The 27,871-nt window shown below is 47.6% G+C and overlaps 1 protein-coding gene across 1 annotated transcript in view; it reads right to left on the reverse strand.

Moving 5' to 3' along the window:
* The window catches only part of RELT (RELT TNF receptor), a gene marked incomplete at both ends in the record, with an annotated part of 44,646 nt that extends 17,118 nt beyond the window's left edge, over positions 1–27,528 (reverse strand). Inside the window, 6 exons of the mRNA XM_083362522.1 lie at positions 942–1,022; positions 2,885–3,142; positions 3,685–3,770; positions 12,758–12,936; positions 14,930–15,106; positions 27,523–27,528. Coding sequence (XP_083218648.1) covers positions 942–1,022; positions 2,885–3,142; positions 3,685–3,770; positions 12,758–12,936; positions 14,930–15,106; positions 27,523–27,528 — 787 coding nt within the window. The remainder of the gene's footprint in view (positions 1–941; positions 1,023–2,884; positions 3,143–3,684; positions 3,771–12,757; positions 12,937–14,929; positions 15,107–27,522) is intronic.
* Between the last annotated feature and the right edge of the window lie 343 nt (positions 27,529–27,871).

Consider the following 27,871-nt stretch of genomic DNA (forward strand, 5'->3'; position numbering starts at 1 on the left):
ATCTATGCTTCCTTCTCACACAGTTCATTTAGTGACCGTTCGAAGTTACGACGGCACCCCCGGGGTCAGGCGATTTACATTCAGATGCTTGGCAACTCACATTTATGACGGTTGCAGTGTCCCAGGGGTCAGGTGATCCCTTTTCGCAACTTGAGGAGCAAAGTCAACGGGGAAGCCAGATTCACTTAACAACCGGGTTACTTGCAGTGATTCGCTTAAGAAACGTGGCAAGAAAAGTTGTAAAACGGGACAGAACTCACGTAAATTTCTCAGCAACATGGATTTGGGGCTCAGTTGTGGTCGTGTGTTGAGGACTACCGGTACACACAAACACACACACACACACACACACACACCACTTGTCATGCCAAAGCAGAAGTCAAACGCTACAAACAAGGCAGGGCATTCGTATCTGTTGTGGTCTGGGGCAGGGGTAGGCAACCTTGGCTCTTTTGTGACTTGTGGACTTCAACTCCCAGAATTCCTGAGCCAGCCTGGCTCAGCTTGGAAACCTCTCCCTTTCCCCTCAGCATGGCTGGCTCAGGAATTCTGGGAGTTGAAGTCCACGAGTCATAAAGCAGCCTAGGCCTAAATCAGGGGTAGGCAACCTTGGCTCTTTTGTGACTCGTGGACTTCAACTCCCAGAATTCCTGAGCCAGCATGGCTCAGCATGGAAACCTCTCACTTTCCCCTCAGCATGGCTGACTCAGGAATTCTGGGACTTGAAGTCCATGAGTCATAACAGAGCCGAGGTTGCCTACCCCTGGTCTGGGGTCTCCTTACTGTCTTGGTTCTCAAAGGCTGCTTCTTCGTTATTCCTTGAAACTAACGCAACAAACTGGCCCTCCTGAAGAGCGACTGACAACATCGACAGGACCCACAAACACACCCTGGATCTGATGGACAGGACAGGGAAGGCTTCCTCCGAAAAGAGCCCCCACCTTTTTTCTCGGTGATCAGCCGCACCAGGACCCCGATGGTGTCCTCGTTCACGTCTTCCGTCTTATAGCCCGAACTGTTCCCTAAAACAAGGAAGTTCACAGTTAGAGCCCCGGTTTTGGAAAACTAGTTTGGTCTAGGGGTGAAGGCATCGGGCTAGGAAACAGGAGGCTACGGGTTCTAATCCCGATTTAGGCACGAAAGCCAACTGGGTGACTCTGGGCCAATCACCAGGAGACGGTGAGTTCTAGCCCCGCCTTAGGCACAAAAAACAGTTGGGTGGTTTTTGGCCAATCACCAGGAGACAGTGAGTTCTAGTCCTGCTTCAGGCATTAAAGCCATCTGGGTGACTTTTGGCCAATCACCAGGAGACGGTGAGTTCTAGCCCCGCCTTAGGCACAAAAAACAGTTGGGTGGTTTTTGGCCAATCACCAGGAGACGGTGAGTTCTAGTCCTGCTTCAGGCATTAAAGCCATCTGGGTGACTTTTGGCCAATCACCAGGAGACGGTGAGTTCTAGTCCCGCTTTAGGCATGAAAGCCAACTGGGTGACTTTGGGCCACTCCGCAGGAGGCGGTGAGTTCTAGTCCTGCCTTAGGCATGAAAGCCAACTGGGTGACTTTATGCCAATCACCACGAGATGGTGAGTTCTAGTCCCGCCTTAGGCACAAAAGCCAACTGGGTGACTTTGGGCCAATCACCAGGAGACGGTGAGTAGTAGTCCCACCTTAGGCACAAAAAACAGTTGGGTGACTTTTGGCCAATCACCAGGAGACGGTGAGTTCTAGTCCCGCCTTAGGCACAAAAGTTGGGTGGGTGACTTTGGGCCAATCACCAGGCGATAGTAGTGAGTTCTAGTTCTGCTTTAGACAGGAAAGCCGGCTGGCTAACTTTGAGCCAATCACTAGGAGACACTGAGTTCTAGTTTTGCCTTAGGCACGAGAGCCATTTTATTTGGCGCCGTTCTAACTTCGAACGGTCACTAAACAGATAGTTGTTAAGTCAAGGACTACTGACATTGCACTTTAGAGACAGGAGACGGCGCTATTGCTGCATCCGTTTCTTATCCGGCACCAATAGGCTTTCAGAAGCTGGACATCTGGACTGAAGTTGGCCAGGGAAAGCTAACCTAGAGCTGAGCCTGCAGTCCCACAGGGTCAGCTGTGCGACTCTGCCAAGCCTCAGGCGCGCTCACGTCTGAATCCTCAAAAGATACCCAAGAGTTTTGTGGCATTCGGGACTCAAGCTAATTTTGCTCAGTCGGCCTTTGCTGCTCACACCATGCAGCACAATGGGGAAATAAATGTGAATTTTTAGATTCGGCGAGACTGCAACTTCAACCAAGGGATTTCTGCAGTGGGCAGTTTACATCCGTCATGAGAATCAGCAGGGAGAACAACCTAGTTCTATATCTAGGTAGGGAAAATAAACAGCTTGTGACTACGGCATAAGGCGGAGACGTCCAACTTCGGCAATTTTAGAAACTGTGGACTTCCATCTCCCAGAATTCCCCAGCCAGCTATGTTCTACCTATTCCTCAGCCAGCTATGGCTCTCTCTCTGATAATTAGGCACTATCTAGTCCAAATGTGGCCACTTTTAAGACTTGTGGACTTCAATTCCCATGGCTGGCTGAAGAATTCTGGGAGTTGAAGTCCACAAGTCTTAAAAGTCGCCAAAGCTGGACACTCCTGGTCTAAGTCTTTTGCCTTGAGCAGAGGGTTGGACTAGAAGACCTCCAAGGTCCCTTCCAGCCCTAGGGCTCTATGGTTCTAGATGTCTAGAGCGGGGACACCCAGCTTGGGAGGGTCTGTGAAAAGGGCGTCCAAGCCCCTCACCACTCGAACTTGAGCCATCCGAAGAGAGGCCACTGCTGCAAAGCACGTGCAGAGTGGCCATGGTTGCAGGAAAAGCGCTCGCGCGCCACACAGGCCGTATCCCACTCACCGGTTCTGTCCGATTTGGCCGCCTCCTCGTCCGTCTCCTTCTGGGCCGTGCAGTGGTAGCCCTTTTTCATCAGCAAGTTGCAGAAGAGGATGCCGAGCAAGCCCATGATGCAGAAAACCGGGACGATGGCCAGCACCGCGTATTGCGTGGCGCTGTCCTCCGGCTTCCCATCCCGGGTGCCGTTCAGCGCCATTTTCTCGCCTCGTCGCGGAGGGGCCTCGGCGTTTCGGCTCAGGCGAGCGGGACGCTTTCTGGAGCCTTCGGAGGGGAAAAAGGGTCGGGAGAAGAAGAGCGGAAGAGGTCAGCGGTGGGTGCAACGGCACACAGGCAGTCCTCGACTTACAACCGTTCGTTTGGGGACCGTTGTAAGCCGAGGACCGCCGGCGATACCTGCCGACTCTTTGCGAAGGGGGAGAGTGGAGAAACGAGTGGGGACGACGGCAACATCTGGAAAACCAAGAAGAGGCAATGCCAGGAGCAGAATGTGGCAGGACATCCATGGGCCACTCCCTGTCTCAAGAGGTTCCCAAGACCTGCTGCAACGTCTCCCCTTCCTTGAAATCCCAGGAACGCTTCCTTGTGGTGAGCCGACCGTGTGGTGGCTCGCAGTTACTCGCTTAGCAACCATGGCAAGAAGGTTCGTAAAAGGGGGCTCAAGGCTGGCGGAGGACCGTGTACACTTGAAAGGGCTAGTTCTTGGGGTACACAGCGATGACGCCCCGCGGAGCTTCATGTGCTCAGGGCACGGACAAGCCCTTGTTTGAACGGACAGGCAGCCCCCTCCCCTGCTTTGCTCTCACCATGACATCCGGGCACCCCTCCGGGGGCAGCCAGGCAAGGGAGGCACGTACTTCTCGGATCCGTCCCCCCATCTGGACTGTAGTACCTGCAGGAAGCAGAAAGACGAGAGGTAAGGAAAATCTCGGGCGAGCAAAGAAGCATCAAAATGTCCATCACGAGGAGCAGATGGATGTTTCGATGGCCGTCTCATCTGAGGAAGGGACGGGGGGGGGGGGGGGCTCTGTCTTGCATTCTGGGGAAAAGGGGGGGTCTAATGGCACCCAGAGATCTTGCCTGAGTAAACCCAGCCATAAATCAGTGCTAAGGTTTTGGTTCTAGGTAGTCTATTCTGCTTATTATCTCTCTCTCTACATATATATGGCTCAGTGGGTTAGGACGCTGAGCTTGTCGATCAGAAGGTCGGCAGTTTGGCGGGTCGAATCCCGAGTGCCGCGTAGCAGAGTGAGCGCCTCTTACTCGTCCCAGCTTCTGCCAACCTAGCAGTTCGAAAGCACATAATAATGCAAGTAGAAAAATAGGGACCGCTCCGGTGGGAAGGTAACAGCGTTCCGTGCGCCTTTGGCGTCTAGTCATGCCGGCCACATGACCACGGAGACGTCCTCGGACAAGCGCTGGCTCTTCGGCTTTGAAACGGAGACGAGCACCGGCCCCTAGAGTCGGAAACGACTAGCACGCACGTGCGGGGGAACCTTTACCTTTACCTATATATATAAAATCTCTCTATTATTTATTATCTATCTATATCTATCATCTATCTATATCTACATATCTATCTCTATCATTTATCATCTTTCCTTCTCTCTCTCATCTCTCATCTCTTATCTATCATCTATTTATTATCTATCATCTATCTATCTATCTATCTATCTATCTATCATCTATTTATATATATCTATATCATTTCTCTATCATCTTTCCTTTTCTTTCTCTCATCTATCTATCATTTATCTCTCTATCTTCTTTCCTTCTCTCTCTCTCTCTCTCATCTATCTATCATCTATATCATTTCTCTCTATTTTCTTTCCTTCTCTCTCTCATCTATCTATCTATCATCTATATCTATCATTTATCTCTCTATCACCTTTCCTTCTCTCTCATTTCTCATCTATCATCTATCTATCTATCTATCTATCTATCTATCTATCTATCTATCTATCATCTATCTATCTATCTGTCATTTATCTATCTATGTCATCCATATCTATCTATCTATCTATCATCTATCTATCTATCTATCTATCTATCTATCTATCTATCTATCTATCTATCTATCATCTACCCTACCACTTACCTACCTATATATCTACTTACAAACTATGCTTACATATATGCTTACAAACTATGGTAATGTTGGGCTTCAGTAATGTTTGAAACTGATGAATCAGAATCAGAGCTGGAAGGGACCTTGGAGGTCATCTAGTCCAGCCCTCTGCTCAGGCGGGAAACCCTATATACCATCTCAAACAGCTGGCTGGCCAGTCTCTTCTTAAAAACCTCCAGTGATGAAGCACCTACAACTTCCGGTGGCAGGTTGTTCCGCTGGTTAATTGTCAGGAAATTTCTCCTTAGTTCCAGGTTGCTTCTCTCCTTGGTTAGTTTCCATTTGTTGTTTCTCGTCCTGCCTTCTGGTGCTTTGGAGAAGAGGTTGATCCCCATTTCTTTGGGGGAGCCCCTCAAATACTGACGAACGAACTCTCTTGAGTGATACTGTACAAAGTCCCAGCTTCCAACTAGCAAAGCCAATGGGGGAAGCCAGATGTGCTTAACAACTATGCAATTTGCTTAACAACTGCGGTGGTTCACTTAAGGACTGCAGCCAATAAGGTCATAAAATTGGGGTGGGATCCCCTTATTTGAACAATCCGGCCTGGTCTGATGGGGTTGGGGTTTGGATTTGGTTTTAACATTTTTTTAATCATTGTTTTACATTGGGCAGAATTATTTAATTCTTTTTAACTTTTGTATGTATATTTTGAGATTTATTGCCCTGTACACCGCCCTGAGTCCTTCGGGAGAAGGGCGGTATAAAAATTTAATAAATATAAATATATATAAATATAACAATGGCCTCGCTTAGCAACGGACGTTCCTGCCCATATTGTGGTTGTAAATCAAGGACCGCCTGCATTGTAAATTGTCTCTTTCTGGGGACTGGGCTTAGATGTAAGGACACATGAAATAAAATTGCAATTCACTCTGTTGCAGAGAGGGCCTTATTCACGATCAGGTGAGACCTGCACCTGGATCCGGTTCAGGAAACAAAATCCAAAGGGGGAATTTTGATCTGTCAGCCCAGTTTGGCTCTGGAAACCGCAGCGGGAATTATGACTAAGATCACATTTAATTTCTCTTCTCCCGCTTTGGACTCCACGGGCCCAGCTGAGTTCAGCCAAATTTTGTGGTGACTCACTCAAACTCTCTCAGCCTTTTTGCACCCTGGAGTTCCTCACAAAAATGCTGCAATTCTCACATGTCTGTTCCACGTGAGATGGTCACATCGCCACAATTTACAAAGTTTTTGGCCGGAAATTTATAGACAATGGATTCACTTAACGGCCAACGCCCAAAAGATCATCGAACTGGGGACAGTCACACGGAGATCCGATTAACAACTTAAAGAACGTGATTCTGTGCTCAGTTGTGGTCGTAAGTTGAGGACTATCTGTGTAAAAGCCACCTCAAGCGTCTCACCGACCATCATGACCATGTCAGGTCAGCGAAAGTTGGAAAAACGCAACTCCCCAACAGCGTTGCCTAAAATTGCCAGCGCTGTCGAAGATACAGGTAGCCCCTGACTTACGACCACACTTCAGGCTGAAATTTCAGTCGCTAAATGAGACTGTTGCTAAGTGAGTTCTGCCCCACTTTACAACCTTTCTTCCAACACTTGTTGAGTGAATTGCTGCGCGTGTCAATTTAGTAACGCGGTCATTAAATGAACCTGGCTTCCCTTTTCACTTTTGTTTGTCAGAAGGTCGCAAAAGGGGAAATCCCCTAACCCGTCATAAAGATGAGTCAGTTGCCAATTGCCTGAATTTTGATCATGGGACCTTCAGGATGCTGCGACAGTCATAAGTGTGAAAAACATCCAGAAGTGACTTTTTTCAATTCCTTTGTAACTTTGAATGGAATAATGATGATGACGATGACGACAACGACGATGATGATAATGGAAGGTACCTTGGAGGTCATCTAGTCCAACCCCCTGCTCAGGCAGGAAACCCTATCCCATTTCAGACAAATGGCTGCCCAGTCTCTTCTTAAAAACCTCCAGTGATGGAGCACCCACAATTTCTGGAGGCAACTTCTCTTCCCCTGGTTAATTGTCCTCACTGTCGGGAAGTTTCTCCTTAATTCCAGGTTGCTTCTCTCCTTGACTGGTTTCCATTCTTTGCTTCTTGTCCCGCCTTCAGGGGCTTTGGAGAAGAGCTTGACTGCCTCTTCTTTGGGGCAGCCCCTGAGATACTGGAACACTGCTATCCTGTCCCCCCTCGTCCTTCTCGTCGTTAAACTAGACATCCCCAATTCCAGCAACCGTTCCGTATATGTTTTAGCCTCCAGTCCCACTAATCCTCTTTGTGGCTCTCCTCTGCACTCTTTGTAAGTCAAGGACTATCTGTGCCTTGCAAAGCTTCGAAAGTTTGGAATACACAGGCCTGCCTAAGTTCAAACATGTTTTGGGGGGTGACTCAACGGAAGCCTCTCAACTTTCTTCTCCCTACAGCGTTCCTACAAGATCGGGCCATTCTCACATGGCTCTTCCAAGGATGCTGCAGAGTTTTGAGCCCGCAGGGGGGACTCTCTCGCTCTCGTCAAGGAGTTGCCTCGTTAATCAACACCCACACCCAACATTCAAAAGATCTGAGCGGTTTTTCAGTTTTGTTCTGTTTTCTCTTTGGCCGCCCCAAAGAGGAGTTAGTGACTTGCAATCCTGGTTAAGGATCCTGGCTTTTTAGTTGCCCAAGGACGGCGTGCAGGAAGTTTCTGGGTTTCTGTAGGTGTATCTTCCTGCACCTGCAAGATTCCTGTTTTGTGTGAGAGAACTAGCGAGGACGAGAGAGAGGTTTTTAAAAAGAGACTGGACAGCCATTTGCCTGAAATGGTATAGGGTTTTCTGCCTAAGCAGGGGGTTGGACTAGATGACCTCCAAGGTCCCTTCCAACTTCTTCTTCTTCTTCTTCTTCCACTTCTTCTTCTTCTTCTTCTTCTTCTTCTTCTTCTTCTTCTTCTTCTTCTTCTTCTTCTTCTTCTTCTTCTTCTTCTTCTTCTTCTTCTTCTTCTTCTTCTTCTTCTTCTCCACATCTGCCTCTCCCAGGTATGTGGGAAGGACTCCAAGAGGACCTGGAACTGTGGGGTCCTTGATGCTCTCTGAGCTTTATGATTTTCTTGCAGACATTTAATTACCCAACTAGGTAGTATTATCACTGCTGGAAAGGATGATGATGATGATGATGATGATGATGATGATGATGATGATGATTATTATTATTATTATTATTATTATTATTATTATTATTATTACCACAGGCCTTCCTCAGCTTGCAAAAGTTCATTTAATGACCATCAGGGCTTTTTTTCTCATAGAACGCTCAGAACGGAGTTCCGGCACCTTTTTTGGATGGAACCTTGTAGGGTAGGCAAGGCGGGTTGTATGACATATGTGAGTTCCGGCACCTTTTTCTTTTACAAAAAAAGCACTGGTGACCATTCAAAGTTACAACGGCGCTGAAAAAGGTGAATTATGAGCATTTTTCACACTTACGACCGTTGCAGCATTCCCAGGGTCAAGTGATCAAAATACAGAAGCTTCACAACCGGCTCATATTTATGACGTGATCCCCTTTTGCGACCTTCTGACAAGAAAAGTCAACGGGGAAGGCAGACTCACTTAACAACCGTGTCACCCCCTTAACAACGGCAGTGAATTACGAAACAGCAGCAGCAGGAAAGATCATAAAATGGGGCCCAATTCACTGAACAACGGTCTTGCTTAGCAACATAAATTCTAGGATCAATCGTAGTCTACGTTGTGAATGACCTGTACCAACAGTCTTTGACTTATGACTATAACCCAGCGCAGAATTAAGGGAATCCCTGCAGTTGTTAAGACAGTAACATGGTTGTTAAGGGAATCTCACTTCCCCATTGAGTGGGCTTGTCGGAAGGTCACAAAAGAGGATTACGTGACCCCAGGACGCTGCAACCGTCATAAATATGAGTCAGTTGCCAATTTTGATCACATCACCACAGGAATGCTGCAATGGTCATAAGGGTGACAAACAGCCATTTTTCAGTGCCATTGTAACTTCAGTCACTAAACTAGGGGTAAGCAACCTTGGCTCTTTTATGAATTGTGGATTTCAACTCCTACAATTCCTGAGCCAGCATGGGGGAAACTATGGCCCCTTCATGACTTCATGACTTCAACTCCCAGAATTCCTGAGCCAGTCTGAGAGAAACTATGGCCCCTTCATGACTTCATGACTTCAACTCCCAGAATTCCTGAGCCAGTCTGAAACTTTGGCCCCTTCATGACTGGTGGACTTCAACTCCCAGAATTCCTCAGCCAGCATGGGGGAACTATGGCCCCTTCATGACTCGTGGACTTCAACTCCCAGAATTCCTGAACCAGCATGGGGGAACTATGGCCCCTTCATGACTGGTGGACTTCAACTCCCAGAATTCCTCAGCCAGCATGGGGGAACTATGGCCCCTTCATGACTGGTGGACTTCAACTCCCAGAATTCCTGAACCAGCATGGGAGAACTATGGCCCCTTCGTGACTGGTGGACTTCAACTCCCAGAATTCCTCAGCCAGCATGGGGGAACTATGGCCCCTTCATGACTGGTGGACTTCAACTCCCAGAATTCCTCAGCCAGCATGGGGGAACTATGGCCCCTTCATGACTCATGAACTTCAACTCCCAGAATTCCTCAGCCAGCATGAGGGAACTATGGCCCCTTCGTGACTCGTGGACTTCAACTCCCAGAATTCCTGAGCCAGCATGGGGGAACTATGGCCCTTTCGTGACTGGTGGACTTCAACTCCCAGAATTCCTGAGCCAGCATGGGGGAAATCTTGGCCCCTTTCTGACTGGTGGACTTCAACTCCCAGAATTCCTGAGCCGGCATGGCTCAGCTTGGAAACCTTTCCCCTTTCCCCTCAGCATGGCTGGCTCAGGAATTCTGGGAGCTGAAGTCCACGAGTCCTAAAAGAGCCAAGGTTGCCTACCCCTGCACTAACTAAACCAACAGTTGTAAGTCGAGGACTGCCTGCAATCTTCCTATAGGTCAGCATGAAGTAGATTGCTGCTTTCTGCAGCTGCTCGGTGCAAGAATGTAAGGAATCTGGTTGCAGCCCCGGGGGTGAGTTGGTCAGTGGGCGGCTACAAAGCTCAAAGAAAGACGAGAACCAGTGCTGGCAGCCAACCCCCCCTCCATTTGCAGTGGGTTGCTAAAAAAAAAACAGAAGTCCAGAAGCAGGCATGTGTGTGGGGGTGTGCACGCACATGACAGACATGTGTGAAGAACTGTGGGGATCCTGGCACACTCAGCACGCCAGGCAGGAAGCCCCTGAGGCCAAAGCTGGCGCATGCCCAGGTGCTTAAGAAGGTCGAGGCAGAGCCCAGGTAATAATAATAATAATAATAATAATAATAATAATAATAATAATAATAATAATAATAATAATAATAATAAAGTTGGAAGGGGCCTTGGAGGTCATCTAGTCCAACCCCCTGCTCAGGCAGGAAACCCCTATACCATTTCTGCAGAGTTCCAATCTCTAGCCCTAGGAGAGTTTTCTGTTCACGGGTTGCATACAGTAAGTCCCCGACTTGCAACGCTTCATTTAGTGACCGCTCGAAGTTACAACGGCGCTGGGGGATGAAAAAAAAGGGACTTAGGACTGCTTTCCACACTTGTGACCGTCGCGGCGTCCCTTATGCCTCCCTTTTTTTTTCTGTATTAGCCGAAAAAAGCCAATACAGTTCTTGGATGTGTAAACAGAGAATCAAAATCCCGTGAAGTATTAGCCCCGCTTTGTAAAGACTTAGTAAGGCCACACCTGGAATGCTGGATCCAGGTTTGGTCACCACATTAGAAAAATGATGCTGAGACTCTGGAAAAAGTGCAGAGAAGAGCAACGAAGAGGATTAAGGGCCCGGAGACACAAACCTATAAGGAACGGTTGCAGGATTTGGGTATAGGCCGGTCTAGGCAAAAAGAAGGACTAGGGGGGACATGATAGCAGCCTTCCCAATATTTGAGGGGCTGCCAGAAGGAAGAGGGGGGGTCACATTATTCTCCAAAGCACCAGAAGAAGAAACAATGGTTTGAAATTGAACAAAGAGAGAAGCAACCTGGAATTAAGGAGAAACTTCCTAACAGTGAGGACAATTTAACCAGTGGAACTCCTTGCCTCCAGAAGGTGTGAATGCTCCAACACTGGAGGTTTTTAAGAAGAGACTGGACAGCCATTTGCCTGAAATAGTACAGGGGGGAGTGTGGACTAGAAGACCTCCAAGGTCCCTCCCAGCTCAATTCTGATGATCAAAATTGAGATGCTTGGCAACTGACTCGTATTTATGACGGTCGCAGTGTCCCGGGGGGGGGGGGGCGGGTCAGGGGATCCCCTTTTGGGTACCTTCTGACAAGCAAAGTCAATGGGGGAAAAGCCTGATTCACTTAACAACGTTGCGACTGACACAAACCACCGCAGTGATTCACTCAACAACCGCGGCAAGAAAGGTCGTAAATGGGGTAAAGTCCGTTGAATAACCGCAACAGAAGTTTTGGGCTCAATTACGGTCGTACGTCGAGGACTGCCTGTTTTCAGGACCTGAGCTGACCCTTCCCTACAAGCCTACAACTTTGAAGGGTTAAATGAACCGTGAAGGTATTATAGGATGATTCTTAATCAGATTGCCCTCAATGACGTTACTATCTTGGTATCCCAGTTTCTCCCTCTTTGGTAACTTGAGAAAACCAGACATTTTTGATTTTTTTTGCTTCTTGCAAAATCCATTAGAAAACACATACCTCTCGCAGTGCTTGTGAAACGAAACACAACATCTAAAATAATGGTCCCTATTTTTGGTCGTCCCCTTCCGCCGCCAGGGATCACGAGGCTCCGGGTTTTTTTTCCAACTTTCCACGCGTCCTTGTGACTTTTTCAATGATTTGGCGTCGAGCGTGAGGTTTATTTTATTTATTTTATTTTTTTATTTTTATTACATTTATATCCCGCCCTTCTCCGAAGACTCAGGGCGGCTTACAAGCTTAGCAGTTGGACGTTGGACCTCCCTTTGGCCTGGAGTAGGCCTAGAGGTGGTCCTCGTTTAGTGACCGTCTGAATTTACAAGGGCACTGGCTGGGGAATTTATTTATTTTTTTTAAAAAATCCCATTTATATCCCGCCCTTCTCCAAAGACTCAGGGCGGCTTACAATCTAAGAAGCACAAATCAAATGTGCTTAGCAATAGCCTTCATTCTATGTATATGCCTGCTTATTAGGGCTTTCACACACACACCCCCAAGCGGCATTATTACAAAGTCAGCTTAATTGCCCCCAACAATCTGGGTCCTCATTTTACCGACCTGGGAAGGATGGAAGGCTGAGTCAACCTTGAGCCTGGTGGGACTCGAACCTGCACTAATGGCAGGCAGCTGGTGTTACTTAAGGAGGCATTAGCCCACTGCTCCACCAAGGCTCTTTTGGGCGTTGAAGTCCATAGGTTTTCAAAGTTGGACAGGCCTGCTCTAAACTGGACAATAAAGTCAACATTCAGAGCCTGAAACATCTGTCCAGTCATTCTCTTGGCGAAGATCTACATATGAAGGCTACTGCTAAGCTTGTAAGCCGCCCTGAGTCTTCGGAGAAGGGCGGGATATAAATGGGATTAAAATAAAAATAAAATAAAATAAAATAAATATCCCTAACCAGGTTTTCGGCTGATTCTACGTGACCTCCTCCATTTCTCAGAGACCCTTCCAGGCCTGGGCTTGTCTGGAGACAGGAGAAGACATCTCTTGCGAGGTAAGTGGAAAGAAAAGGCGCAGGTGAGAACTTACCCAGGTAAACAGGCGCCACAGAGAGTGTCTGCGGTCGCCGTTCCGATGTGGAGGTGGATCCTCTTCTTGGCCTGGCAAAGAGTGTGCGAGGAGCAGAATCCCAGGCCGGTGGTGGAGGAGAAGAAGCCGGCCGAACACGGCTTGCAGGCCATTCCTAATCCTGAACCGTAACCACATTTCTACGGGGAGAACGAAACAGGAAGATTGCTGAAAGGAAGGGGGGGCACCTTGGCTGGGATAAGGAGCCCCTCAAACTGGGTAATTAGGGTTGATGTTGTGGGGTCCTAGGTGCTCTCTGAGCCGGGGGGGGGTTTCTTGCAGACGTTTCATGACCCAACTAGGGAACTTCATCAGGGCAGGAAGGAAGGAAGGAAGGAAGGAAGGAAGGAAGGAAGGAAGGAAGGACTGTGGGGTCCTGGGTGCTCTCTGAGCTGGGTGGTTTCCTTGCAGACGTTTCATGGCCCAAGTATTCCTTCCTTCCTTCCTCATCAAATACTTTCCTTCCTTCCTTTCTTTCTCTTTCCTTCCTTCCCTCCATCCCTTCCTTCCTCTCTCCTTCTTCCTTCCTTCCATCTGTCATTCCTTCCTTTCCCATCAAATATCTTCCTTCCTTCCTTCCCCTTCCTTCCTTCCTTCCTTCCTTCCCCTTCCTTCCTTCTTTCCTTCCTTCCTTCCTTCTGTCCTTCCTTCCTTATTAAATACTTTCCTTCCTTCCTTTCTTTTCCTTTCCTTCCTTTCCTCCATCCCTTCCTTCCTCTCTCCTTCTTCCTTCCTTCCATCTGTCATTCCTTCCTTTCCCATCAAATATCTTCCTTCCTTCCTTCCCCTTCCTTCCTTCCTTCCTTCCTTCCCCTTCCTTCCTTCCTTCCTTCCTTCCTTCCTTCCTTCCTTCCTTCCTTCCTTCCTTCCCCTTCCTTCCTTCTTTCCTTCCTTCCTTCCTTCTGTCCTTCCTTCCTTATTAAATACTTTCCTTCCTTCCTTTCTTTTCCTTTCCTTCCTTTCCTCCATCCCTTCCTTTCTCTCTCCCTCTTCCTTCCTTCCTTCTGTCATTCCTTCCTTCCCCATCAAATATCTTCCTTCCTTCCCCTTCCTTCTCTTCCTCCTTCCTTCTTTCCTTCCTTCCGCCCTTCCTCTTCCTTCTTTTCCTCCTTCCTTTCCTTCCTCCCTCTATCCTTCCTTCTTTTCATTCTCTCCCTTCCTTCTCCTTCCTTCTTTCCCTGTCTTCCAGTCTTTCCTCCTCCTTCTCTCCGCCCTTCTTCTTTCCCTCCTCCCCTCTCTCCCCCTTCCACTCCCCCTTCCCCATTTTCTCCTTTTCCTCTCTGCTTCCTTCCTTTCCTCTCTTGTTCCTCCTCTTTCTTTCTTTCTTTCTTTCTTTCTTTCTTTTTCTTTCCTTCTTTCCCTCCTTCTTGCCTCTCCTTCTGTTCTTCCTCTGTCTTCCTTCTTTTCATTCTCTCCCTTCCTTCTCCTTCCTTCTTTCCCTGTCTTCCAGTCTTTCCTCCTCCTCTGCCCTTCTTCTTTCCCTCCTCCCCTCTCTCTCCTTCCTCCCTGCCACTCTCCCTTCCCCATTTTCTCCCTTCCCTCTCTCTACTTCCTTCCTTCCTTCTCTCGTCCCTCTTTTCCTTCCTTCCTTCCTTCCTTCTTTCCTTCCTTCCTCCCTCCCTCCCTCTTTTCTTTCCTTCCTTCCTCCCTCCCTCCCTCTTTTCTTTCCTTCCTTCCTTCCTTCCTTCCTTCTTTCCTTCCTTCCTCCCACCCTCCCTCTTTTCTTTCCTTCCTTCCTTCCTCCCTCCCTCCCTCTTTTCCTTCCTTCCTTCCTTCCTTCCTTCCTTCCTTCCTTCCTCCCTCCCTCTTTTCTTTCCTTCCTTCCTTCCTTCCTTCCTTCCTTCCTTCCTTCCTTCCTTCCTTCCTTCCTTCCTCCCTCCCTACCTCTTTTCTTTCTTTCCTTCCTTCCTTCCTTCCTTCCTTCCTTCCTTCCTTCCTTCCTTCCTCCCTCTTTTCCTTCCTCCCGCCCTTCCTCCCTCCCTCCTTCATTTGGGTATTGCATGAACTCCCAGAATTCTCCAGCCAGCATGAATTCTGGGAGCTGAAGTCCAGAAACCTTCAAGGTTGAGAAACACCGATCTGGTCAAACAGACCCCCTTTCTGAGTGCACCAGGACCACCAAAGTACTCCTACGGGGAGCGTGAGGCTGCGTCCAGGGAGAGCCTCCGCAGAGGCCTGCAAAGACAATCTACTCACTCGGTCGGGCTCTGTTCCAGCTGGGCAAGTCTGGCAGAGGAGGCAGCGACCGTCCGCACCCCGATATTCTTGGCCCCCACAGGCTTGAGACCAGGACGGGTGCCAACAGAGCGCCTAAAATAAAAGAGCAGGCGGGAGACAAAGCTTGTGATTCTCCTTGAGCATTCCCACCTTGAGGTCAGGAGTGAGGGATGCGGGAGGGATGAACGAAAGTAAAAAAAAAATAAAAGATTCTATTTTCTACTACAGAAACTATCAAGGGTATTTATTCATTCCGCTCTGTCCATTGCAGAGCTTCTTGCTTTTCCTCAGGCAGAACCAAAGGACTGCATGCCTCTGAAAACACAAGATGGTGTAAGGTTTCCTGCCTGGGGCTGCGGGCTGGACTAGAAGGCCTCCAGGGTCCCTCCCATCCTTCCGAGTTTCTGCATTTCCTCGAAACTTGCAAAGGGTTGCTCCAAATGATGTATTTGATCAAACTAGGAGCCTTCCTCCCTCCCTCCCTCCTTCTCTCCATAGATCCCTCCCTCCCTTCTTGCCCTTCTCTCCTTCTCTCCCTCCTTCCCCTTCCTATGTTCCTTCCTTCGTCTCTCCCTTCTTCCCTCCTTCTGTCCATACAGCCATCCCTCGCTCACTTCCTTCTTCCCCTTCCCTCACACCCACACTCCTTCCTTCCTTCCTTCCTTCTTTCCTTCCTTCCTTCCTTCCTTCATCCCTCCCTCCCTCCTTTCCATTGTCCTTCCTTCCTTCCTTCCTTCGTCCCTCCCTCCCTCCTTTCCATTGTCCTCTCCTTCCTTCCTTCCTTCCTTCCTTCCTTCGTCCCTCCCTCCCTCCTTTCCATTGCCCTCTCCTTCCTTCCTTCCTTCCTTCCTTCCTTCCTTCCTTTCCTTCCTTTCCTTCCCTCCTTCCTTCCTTCCTTCCTTCCTTCCTTCCTTCCTTCCTTCCTTCCTTCCTTCCTCCCTCCTTTCCATTGCCCTCTCCTTCCTTCCTTCTTTCTTCCTTCCTTCCTTCCTTCCTTCCTTCCTTCCTTCCTTCCTTCCTTCGTCCCTCTCCCTCCTTTCCATTGCCCTCTCCTTCCTTCCTTCCTTCCTTCCTTCCTTTCCTTCCTTTCCTTCCTTCCTTCCTTCCTTCCTTCCTTCCTTCCTTCCTTCCTTCCTTCCTTCCTTCCTTCCTCCCTCCCTCCCTCCCTTCCTCCTCCCTCCCTCCCTCCCTCCCTCCCTCCTTCACATGAATGAACACATTTTCCTGAGGTTTGACACAAACCATGAACAAATATGCAATAGCATCTTAGATTCGAACAGCCCACGAAACCTCAAAAAAAAAAAAACCCAACCCACCGAAACTTAGCTAAGCTTAGCGTGCTACGTGAACGTAGTCCCATGGATTGCAACTGAACTGCTCAACTGCTGGACACGGCTGGGATTCTCACTTCTGGGTTTGCCCTCCAGTCGTGCCCAGAAAAACAGGTGCGATCTCTTTCCAGCATCAACTCCTTGTGCAGAGACACATCGCGGTCGTCCCAAAGCTGCTTTTTCAACTGGACTTCCTTTTTTTGGAAGACATTTCGCTTCTCCCGCAAGAAGCTTCTTCGGTTCCGACTGAACCCTTCCCTTCAGTCAGAACCGAGGAAGCTCCTTCGGAGGAGAAGCGAAATGTCTTCCAAGGGAAAAACAAAATCCAGTTGCCTTGTGGAAAAAATCACCTTTGGGACTTTCTTGCTCTGGGTGGCTTGCTAAAAGCTCCTCGGCCACAATCTTTTCCCTTCCTCGCCTGCAAATGTTCCTGAACTGAACGTTTTGAGAATTGCACTCCGGGATCCGATGCCAAACCACAGCAAGCTAACAAGCCACAAAGGAGCCTTGGCTGAGTCCTGCAACCTTTAAAAGCTGCAATCATTCAGATGTGGAAGGCTGAACTTTGCATTCACCCTTCTCCCTAAATAAACTCCTGGCTGAGGCACGTGGGAGGAAAATTGCAGAGGGATCGTTTGCAGCAAAATTCATCCCAATGGCGGACAAGGCCAGAGTCCTCACCACCAGCTTTGTATCATATGCGTGAATAACAGAATCACACCACCGGAAGGGACTTTGGAGGTCTTGTAGTCCAACCCACTGCTCATGAAGGAGACCCTATATATACCATTCTGGAAAAAATTACCATCCAGTCTCCTCTTAAAGACCTTCAGTGTTAGAGCATAACTTCTGGTGGCAAGTTGTTCCACGGGTTAGTTGTCCTCACTGTCAGGAAGTTTCTCCTTAGTTCTAGGTCAGGGCTTTTCAACCAGCGGTACGGGTACCACCTGTGGTACATTGGCACCTGGCAGGTGGTACGCGACCATCCTAGGAAAGTGGCAGCGGGGGAGGGGAACGAGCTGAACCGGGGGCAGCACCACACAAGCCCGAGCGAGAGACGGCTGGAGCTGCAGGGCTGTCGGGGCTCAGCGGAAGCGCCAGGAACAGCGCCAGGCTACAGCTGGAGCTGGGTGCCGATCCTGGCGCTTCTGAGCCTAGAAGAAGCGCCGATCAGCTGGAATGTTGCAGCATCTCCAGGGTCTTGTGATTGACATTCAGATGCTTGGCAACTGATTCATATTTATGACGGTCACAGTGTCCCAGGGTCACGGGAAGCGACCAAAACCTGCTGCAACCACCCAGCAGAGGGGGGGGGGGGAAATAAAAATCAAACACCCCCCCCCACCCCCGCTGCCAATCCTCAACAGAAATGCTCACAAGAGTGAAAACCTCGGACAGGAGGAAGAGCACCGCCAGGTGGGCAGGCAGGTGTCTTGCTCCGCTGTGGCTTGGGGGGGCCCTTTTTTCAGGGCCACTGTAACTTCGAACAGGCACTAAGCAAATTGTTGTAAGTCGAGGACTACCTGTACTTCATCACTTTTTTCCTTTTTTTTTTTTTGGTCATCAAGTTTTTGACCCCTTGCTAGGCGACTGGTGGTACTCGGATGTTGCCATATCCTAAAAGTGGTGCAATGGGTGAAATGGTTGAAAAGCCCTGGGATAGGTTGCTTCTCTCCTTGGTTAGTTCCCAACTGTTACTTCTGCCTCCAGGTAATTTGGAAAATAGGTTGACCCCACCCCACCCCAAAACACACACACGTTTCTTTGTGGCAGTCACTCAAATATTGTAAGACTGCTATCATGTCACCCCTAGTCCTTCTTTTTCATTAAACTAGTAAAGGTAAAGGTAAAGGTTCCCCAGCACATGCGTGCTAGTCGTTTCCGACTCTAGGGGCCGGTGCTCATCTCCGTTCCAAAGCCGAAGAGCCAGCGCTTGTCCGAGGACATCTCCGTGGTCACGTGGCCGGCATGACTAGACGCCAAAGGCGCAAGGAACGCTGTTACCTTCCCACCGTAGTGGTCCCCATTTTTCTACTTGCATTTTTTACGTGCTTTCGAACTGCTAGGTTGGCAGAAGCTGGGACGAGTAACAGGCGCTCACTCTGTTACGCGGCACTCGGGATTCGACCCGCCAAACTGCTGACCTTCTGATCGACAAGCTCAGCGTCCTAACCTACTAAGCCACCGCGTCCCTCATTAAACTAGACATCCCCAATTCCTGCAACCGTTCTTCATATGTCTTAGCCTCCAGTCCCCCGATCATCTTTGTTGCTCTTCTCTGCACTCTTTCCAGAGTCTCAACATTTCTTTTTTTTAATATCGTGGTGACCCAAACTGGATGCAGCATTCCAACTATAGTTTTACTAAGGCTTTTATAAAGCGGTACTGGAACTTCACGTGATCTGGATTCTAACCCTCTGTTAATTAATGCAGCCTAGGACTGCGTTGGCATTTTTGGCAGCTGCAGCACGACGCTGGCTCATATTTAAAAGTAAAAAGTTAGCCGCCCCTGTTGTTAGAGGGTGCCCTTTAATTTTCCACTGCTGTGACTCAGTTCTTCCAACGTGGGCAAGAAATCCTGTGATTCAGATACTGGGTAGAAAGATAAATCTGAGGAGGAGGAGGATGGAATTTAAAAGGGTGATTTAAAAGGGCCACCCCTGAGTCTTACCCCTTGCTATAGAGGGGGAATCAAAATTCAGTTATCCCTGATGCTGGTACAGATAATCCTCAGTTTACAACAGTTCGTTTATTTTCAAAGAAATTTTCAAGAAGAGACTGAACAATCACCTGTCTGAGATGCTATACGTTTTCTTGCTTGAGCGGGGGGGCTGGACTAGAAGACCTCCAAGGTCCCTTCCAATTCTATTCTATTCTATTCTATTCTATTCTATTCTATTCTATTCTATTCTATTCTATTCTATTCTATTCTATTCTATTCTATTCTATTCTATTCTATTCTATTCTATTCTATTCCATTCCATATTTTCTATTCTACTCCACTCCACTCCACTCCACTCCACTCCATTCGATTCCATTCCATATTTTCTATTCTATTCTATTCTATTCTATTCTATTCTATTCTATTCTATTCTATTCTATTCTATTCTATTCTATTCTATTCTATTCTATTCTATTCTCTATTTTTATTATAATCTATATTCCTTTCCTTTCCTTTCCTTTCCTATCCTATCCTATCCTATCCTATCCTATCCTATCCTATCCTATTCTATATTTTCTATTCTATTCTGTTCTGTTCTGTTCTGTTCTGTTCTATTCTATTCTATTCTATTCTATTCTATTCTATTCTATTCTATTCTATTCTATTCTATTCTTCTATTCTATTCTATTCTGTTCTATTCTATTCTCTATTTTTATTATAATCTATATTCCTTTCCTATCCTTTCCTATCCTATCCTATCCTATTCCATATTTTCTATTTTATTCTATTCTGTTCTGTTCTGTTCTGTTCTGTTCTATTCTATTCTATTCTATTCTATTCTATTCTATTCTATTCTATTCTATTCTATTCTATTCTATTCACTATTCAAAGTTACAGTTGCACTGAAAAACAGGGACTTATGAATATTTCCCACACTTGCGACCTTTGCAGCATCCCCAGGGTCACATGATCAAAATTCAGACACAGAGACTGACTCATATTTATTTATTTTTATTTTTATTTTAATTCCATTTATATCCCGCCCTTCTCCGAAGACTCAGGGCGGCTTACAAGCTTAGCAGTATGACGGTTGCAGTGTCCCGGGGTCACGTGATCTCCTTTTTGCGAACTTCTAACCACCAAAGTCTACGGGAAAGCCAGTTTCACTTAACAAACCGGGTTACTAACCTAACAAGCACAGTGATTCACTTAATAGCTGTGGCAAGGAAGGTTGTAAACCCTCCAATTTGCCCTGAAGACGTGTAGACAACTCACAGCAGTTTCTGCTGACTTGGGCGGATCCGAGAGTTTGCTTACATGACATGTTAGCTCCTCTATATTGAAAGATTTAAACACAAATAGGTTTGGAATTTCAGCTGTGTCAACACTCCCCCCCCCAAATTACAGTGTGGAAGCTCATCAAAGTAAACTTCACTTTTATGACTCAGTTTAAAAAAAAACCAACTCCTAAAAATGTGGCATCCTAGAGCAGGGGTCTCCAAACGTGGCAACTTGGCGGACTTCAACTCCCAGAATTCCCCAGCCAGCCAAACTAGGCGACCTTTCAGACTCAATCATCATAATCATCATAGTAAAGTTGGAAGGGACCTTGGAGGTCATCTAGTCCAACCCCCTGCTCAGGCAGGAGACCCTATCCTATTTCAGACAAATGGCTGTCCAGTCTCTTCTTAAAAACTTCCAGTGTTGTAGCAATTCACAGCTTCTGGAGGCAGGTTGTCCCACTGGTTTATTGTCCTCACTGTCAGGAAGTTTCTCCTTAGTTCTTGTGGACTTCAGCTCCCAGAATTCCCCAGACAGCCAAACCTTCAGACTTTTATTGCCTTCAACTCCCGGAATTCCTCAGCCAAGCGTGGCTAGCTGAGGAATTCTGGGAGTTGAAGTCCAAAGTCTGAAAGGCAGCTAATTTGGAAAGCTGAAATAACCAAGATACCGCGGAGAGACCGGAGAGAGCAACGTGGCCCGTATCAGAGGCCGAAGCCACCCCCTGAGTTTAACACGCTTCCCCCAATTCACTCCATTTTGATTCAGATGATCAACAACCTGCCACGGGCTGCAACCCGTAGGGCTCTTTGTTCAGAGCAGGCCGCTTTAAGAGGGATGGACTTCAACTGCCAGAATTCCCCACCCAGCCATGCCGGCTGGGGAATTCTGGGAGTTGAAGTCCGCCCCCTCTTAAAGTGGCCAAGTTTGAAAAACACTGCGGTAGGGCCTAGATCAAGGGTCTTCAAACTTGGCCCTTTTATGACTTGTGGACTTCAAATCCCAGAATTCCTCAGCCAGGCACGCTGGCTGAGGAGTTCTGGGAGTTGAAGTCCACAAGTCATAAAAGGGCCAAGTTTGAAGACCCTTGGCATAGATTAATCCAGCCATTAGCTTCCCAAGAGCCACCGATACCATCTCGCAGGGTAGGTATCTCAACACCCATCCTCCCCAGCCCCCGCTCGACACACATCGGCAGAAAGAAAGGGATGCTTACAGTTAGGAGACTGATCGCCCAGTAGAAATCCGGATGCCTTTTCATTTTGTCCAATTCCAGAGCGACAGAGAAATCTTCCCGACGAAGGCTGGAGGGGTAAGGAGAAGACGACAGAGACCCCGTTACTGCGGGACGGGCCAAGCTCAGAAACCTTACATTGCTTCCAAATGGTAGTTTCTCTCCATCCTGGTCTACGTTTACCTTCATCCTACAAGTTATTTCGGAAGGGGGTGGAGAGCTGGGCTGTTTATCTTTGCAAAGGAAGGTTTTTTTTTTGGGTATGATTAAGTTAAAAAAGAAAAGGAAATCAGAGGTGTTGCGGACTTCCAGCTGTGTGGGAACCCTGCGGTTTCCCGTGGGTGTGATTGATACCGAATGCGGCAAATGCCACATGTTCAAGCTTGCTTCCTTCCTTCCAGCTCCAAATCATAGTTTCTGAGCCCCACCCAACCCGGCCTCCCCCCCATCCCAAGATGCTAACAGGATCCTGGGGTCAACTAAGAGTTGAGAAAAGAAACTCGCAAGTTAGGAATTTGAAGTCAAAACGCCAAAGATATACCTTTTTACATCAGGCTCCAGAGAAAGGGGAACACTTTGTCGACTTAACAACCATTCGTTTAGTGACCCTTCAAAGTTACAACGGCGCTGGAAAAAAGGGACTCGGGACTGTTTTCACACTTAGGACTCTCCCAGCATCCCCCACGGTTGCGTGATCAAAATTGGAACACCTGGCAACTGGCGTGTACCAAGGACGGTTTTGCAGTCTCCCGAGGTCACGTGATCATCTTTTACGGCCGTCCAACGTGAAAAATCAATGGGGGGGGGGAAACCCAGATTCCCTTAATGACTAGGGTACTGACTTAACGCCTGCAGTGGTTTGCTTAAGAACGGGGGCGAGGAAGGTCGTAAAATGGGACAAAGCTGACTTAACAACGGTCTCGCTCAGCAATAGAAATTTGGGGTTGTTAAGTTATGGACGTTAACTAGATCAACAATCCAATGAACTATAGCCCAATCGAGGAACTACCAACTCAGAAAAGCAGGCTAACAGTAAGCAACAGCCTGATCAAGGAACTGTCGTCAAGACTGACAGGGCAAATCACTTATATATCAAGAGAGAACAAAGCCCATTTCACTTCTAGCACTGATGATGTTCCCTAGTTGGGTCATGAAACGTCTGCAAGAAAACCACCAAGCTCAGAGAGTAGCAAGAACCCCACAGCTCTCCTCCTCCTCCTCCTCCTCCTCCTCCTCCACCACCAACCACACTCCCTTCTAGCACTGATGGCGTTACCTAGTTGGGTCATGAAACGTCTGCAAGGAAGCAACCAAGCTCAGAGAGCACCCAGGACCCCACAGTCTTCCTCCTCCTCTTCCTCCTCTTCCTCTTCCTCTTCCTCCTCCTCAAACCCCATTCCCTTCTAGCACTGATGGCATTACCTAGTTGGGTTATGAAACGTCTGCAAGGAAACAAGCAAGCTCAGAGAGCACCAAGGACGCCATCCTCCTGTTCCTCCTCCTCCTCCTCCTCCTCCTCCTCCTCCTCCTCCTCCTCCTCCTCCTCCTCCTCCTCCTCCTCCTCCTCCCCCCTTGTAGCACTGATGAAGCTACCTAGTTCGGTCATGAAACGTCTGCAAGTAAACAAACAAACTCAGAGAGCACCAAGGACGCCATCCTCCTCTTCCTCCTCCTTCCCCTCCTCCTCCTCCTCCTCACTCCCCTTCTTCTAGCACTGATGGCGTTACCTAGCTGGGTCATGAAACGTCTGCAAGGAAACCACCCAGCTCAGAGAGCGCCAAGCACTCCTCCTTTCAAAACCCTGAAATACAAATTTTCTCTTCTATCTTCCACAAGCAAATTCAGTATAGAGCAGAGGTAGGCAACCTCGGCTCTTTCATGACTCATGGACTTCAACTCCCAGAATTCCTGCGTCAGCTATACTGACTCAGGAATTCTGGGAGTTGAAGTCCACGAGTCATGAAAGAGCCGAGGTTGCCTATACCCCTGGTATAGAGTGACCCCGATTTGTCTGAAGACAGGCCTTAAGCCGAGGGGTTTTCTCCACCACCCCAGGAGCAGAAAACCCTCCTTTTTTAATTTTTTTTTTTAATTAAGGAGTCATTTCCTGCTGGATGCGGATTCTCCCTGAAGCACAAGCCAAACCGCCTCAAAGTCACCTTCAAAGAGATCACAAGAGAGGAAAAAAAAAACAAAACATAAAGTCATTTCCCAAAAAAAACCCCCCTTCAAGGCTCACTCCCTGCTATTTAAAGAAATGCTGCGCTATTCAGTCTGATTTATGCCACGTGCCGCGGTGCGGCTGCAGGCGGCAAATGGCGCAGAGAAGCCGCCACAGCACAGCCGACGGGTCCATCTTTCAGCCACATTATCCACTTTTTTTCTGGAAGGCAGAAAAACAAAATGGGGCATTTGTGTGTCTGTGTGTGTGTGTGTGTGTGTGTGTGAATTGTGCATCAGGGGGTCCAAAATGGAGTCCGAGACGCTGACACAAACTGATACGGCTGGTCCTCGACTTACAACAGCTCGTTTAGTGACTGCTACAACGGCACTGAAAAAAGGGACCATTTTTCACACTTACGACCGTTGCAAAGGGTTGTAAGTCGAGGACTACTCGTAGTTGACAACCCCCGCTAGGGCCATTTGAGGCCGAGACAGGTTTCATCCCATTGGTTTAGCGACTGTTTGAAGTTACAACGGCCCTGGGGAAAAAAAATGACCCGTGACCCGTTTTTCGCACTTATGACCGTTGCGGCACCTCTGTGGTCACGGGATTTACATTCGGACGCTGGGCATTTGTTGTAGTTTTTGCTGGACTTGGTTTATGCATACAGGCAGTCCTCGACTTACAACCATTCATTTAGCGACAGAAATGTCAACAGCATTGAGAAAAATGACTTACAACAGATCCTCACAGTTATGACCGTTGCAGCATCCCCACGTTCAAGTGATCAAAGTTCAGATGCTTGACAACTGACTCACATTTATGACAGTTGCCGTGTCCCGGGGTCACGTGATCCCCTTTTGCAATCTTCTGACAAGCAAAGTCAACGGGGGAACACAGATTCACTTAACAACCGGGTTACGGACTTAACTGCAGTGATTCACTTAACAACGGCGGCAAGCAAAGTCAATTGGGAAGCCAGATTTGCTTAGCAACTGTGGGATTCGTTTAACGACTGCAGGGATTCACTTAACAACGGTGGCAAAAAAAGTCATGAAATTGGGCATGATTTCACTTAACAACCGCCTTGCTTAGCAACGGAAAATCCGTTTCCAATTGTGTTCATAAGTCGAGGACCGCTTGCATGCTCTCAAAAACATTTCAGCCGCTGAGGCTGGAGTTTTTATGCAAGGAGTCAAAGAAACCATGATAGTTGATTTACCGCAATTTCGTTAGCAGAACCGGACCTCTGAATAAAAAAGCTAGCTGGCCCTCCCCCCACACCGTCTTTGCCGTGCATGCTGGGAGATGAAGTCCACGCTTCCCTTGACCGCTGAAAGTCAAAGGGCGCCCCTATTGGTTTGAAGCTGTAAGCAGCTGTGGGAAGTCAGCCCCGCAGAGAAGGAAATATTAAAAGGGCAGAAAAATATATTTCCTTAAAAAGCATGCTCAGTTTTTCTTAATAGCCCCAAGTCTCTCTCCCCCAAGCAGAAACCAGCTCTGTAGAAATGCAGATGTGATAATCCATTCAGGAAGGTTTGGAGGTCTCCAGCTAGAAACATAGGAACACAAAGACACCTAAAATTTACATACCCCACCCAAACTCATAAGACAGGACATAATAGGATTAACACAAGATGCCAAACGGACACAGGAAATACAAAGCCTCAAACAGGAACAGGAAACAACTCCCAACAAAAGGCTCCAGAGGGTATAAAAACCCACTCCCTACATGTGTTCACTCCCTTTTCTTCCAGAGCCATCTTCCTGTCTGGCTCTCCTCTTCAATAAACTGCAACCTTCTTCCTAAACCCGTCGCCATGTTGTTTATTCCCAGCTTGGACTGAACCCTGATGAAGACTTTTCCTTCAACTCAGCTTTGCACACTCAGCCAAACAGAAGCAAAGCATGCTGGGCTTGGGTTGCAAAATAATAATAATAATAATAATAATAATAATAATAATAATAATAATAATAATAATAATAATAGTAATAATAATAATAGTAATAGTAATAAGGGTTAGTTCGTGGAATAATATTAAGTCCTGTCTCATTTCCTACAACCAAGCATGTCATAGTAAAGATTCTTTTTGGAATAGACTTGACTCCAAGAATTTTGTCTTCCTAAGACGTGGTTTGGGGTGGGTCCTGACAAATAATAATAATAATAATAATAATAATAATAATAATAATAATAATAATAATAATAATAATAATGAAGAAGAAGAAGAAGAAGAAGAAGAATAAGAAGAAGAAGAAGAAGAAGAAGAAGAAGAAGAAGAAGAAGAAGAAGAAGAAGAAGAAGAAGAAGAAGTTGGAAGGGACCTTGGAGGTCATCTAGTCCAACCCCCTGCTAAGGCAGGAAACCCTATACCATTTCAGACAAATGGCTGTCCAGTCTCTTCTTAAAAACTTCCAGTGAAGTGCCTTCTTGAAATGCGCTGGGATGACAGTACCCATCATCCCCCAGAGAGCACAGCCACTGGGAAAGACCACACAGCCTTTAGCATCCCGGATCCCTGGAGAACTGGACTGCTTAATAGAAAAACCCGATGCTCACTTGTTAATGAGGCATCACAACCTTTTTTGTCTAGCCCAGCAATTTGCATGCAGATCACTTCCAATTAATTAAGCCTCTCCCAGAGAAGAGTGGTTTTTCTTTTCATTCACAGAACTACAGGGAGTCCTCGACTTACGACCATTATTGGGGCGAGAATATCTGTCGATAAGCAAGGGAGTTGCATCCCATCTTACTTGCTTTTGGCCACGGTTGTTAAGTAAATCACGGCGGTTCTGAAGTGAATCATAAGGGTTGTTAAACAAATCCAGCTTCCCCTATTTTTTTTTCATGACCTCTTTTGCTACAGTTGTTAAGAGGACCACAGCAGTTGCTAATTGAATCGTGTGGTTGTTAAGTGAAGCAGGCTTCCCTTATTGGTCACGATCACGTGACCTGGGACACTGGAACTGCAGACAGCTCAGCTTATGGCCACAATTGAGGTCAGCCGCATTTTTCTGCAAAACCAACTCCTTTGCTCTGCCTGGAGTATCTGCAGGGACGGGGGTCAAAAAAGTCAAGATGGCGGCAACAAGGCATGAAACTGAAGTGCCCCCTTTTTACAGTGCACCTGAAAGGGGGTGGGGCTTTGATTACCTCATTGTGGCTGACTTTTTTTATGCCCCCCACCCCTTTTGCAAAAATGCCTGGGTCTTTCTGCCTTGGGAGAAATGTGTGGACTTCAACTCCCAGAACCCCCCAGCCGGAATGTATTTCTTAATTGTGAACAGGGGATTAATTACATTAAACTCCTAGGGCAGTGTTTCCCAACCTCAGCCATTTTAAGAGGGGTGGATTTCAACTCCCAGAATCCCCCAGCCAGCATGTGTGGACTTCAACTCCCAGAATCCCCTAGCCAGCAATGGGAGTTGAAGTCCACCCAACTTCAAGTGGCTGAGGTTGAAAAAGCCTGGACCGTGCGACTATCATTTATTCTTCCCAATCTATATTAACTCGTCAGACAGCCATAGAAAACCAAGATGACATCCTGGTTTGTTTGCTTGTTTGCAAGTTCACAGCCCGGATCGCTCAGTGTGCTCAGAGAAGGCTACCTTATTCTAGGGATAAGAATAGATCAATCTCGGGGGATCTTGTTACCCTGGAATATTTAGCACCTGGCATCTCCCCCAGTGGAAAAAAATATATATGCTAAGAACAGCTGCCCCAATTGCTTCGTCCGGGGATCCTCTGTCAAAAGATCTCTGGTTTGCTGGAAATGCACCTAACAAGCCACAAAGTTTTTGATGAGGTTGGAATAACGGGAGGATGGCTGGCCTCACCTGCATTGTGCAAGGGGCTAACCTGAAAATACAGGTAGTCCTCGACTTTAAACCACTTATTGACTGATGACACCTAGGGCAGCATTTCCCAACCTCAGCCATTTTAAGAGGGGTGGACTTCAACTCCCAGAATCCCCCGGCCAGCATGTGTGGACTTCGACTCCCAGAATCCCAGATCTTTTGGCGACCGTGGCAGCATCCCTGTGGCCACGTGGTCAAAATTCAGATGCTTGGCGACTAACTCGTATTTATGACGGTCGCCGTGGCTTGGAGTCATGCGATCCCCTTTTGTGACTTTCTGACCAGCCAAGTCAATGGGGGAAGCCGGATTCACTTAACAAACAGGTTA

The sequence above is a fragment of the Vipera ursinii genome (assembly GCF_947247035.1).
Source record: "Vipera ursinii genome assembly, chromosome: 4".
Classification (NCBI taxonomy): Eukaryota; Metazoa; Chordata; class Lepidosauria; order Squamata; family Viperidae; genus Vipera; species Vipera ursinii.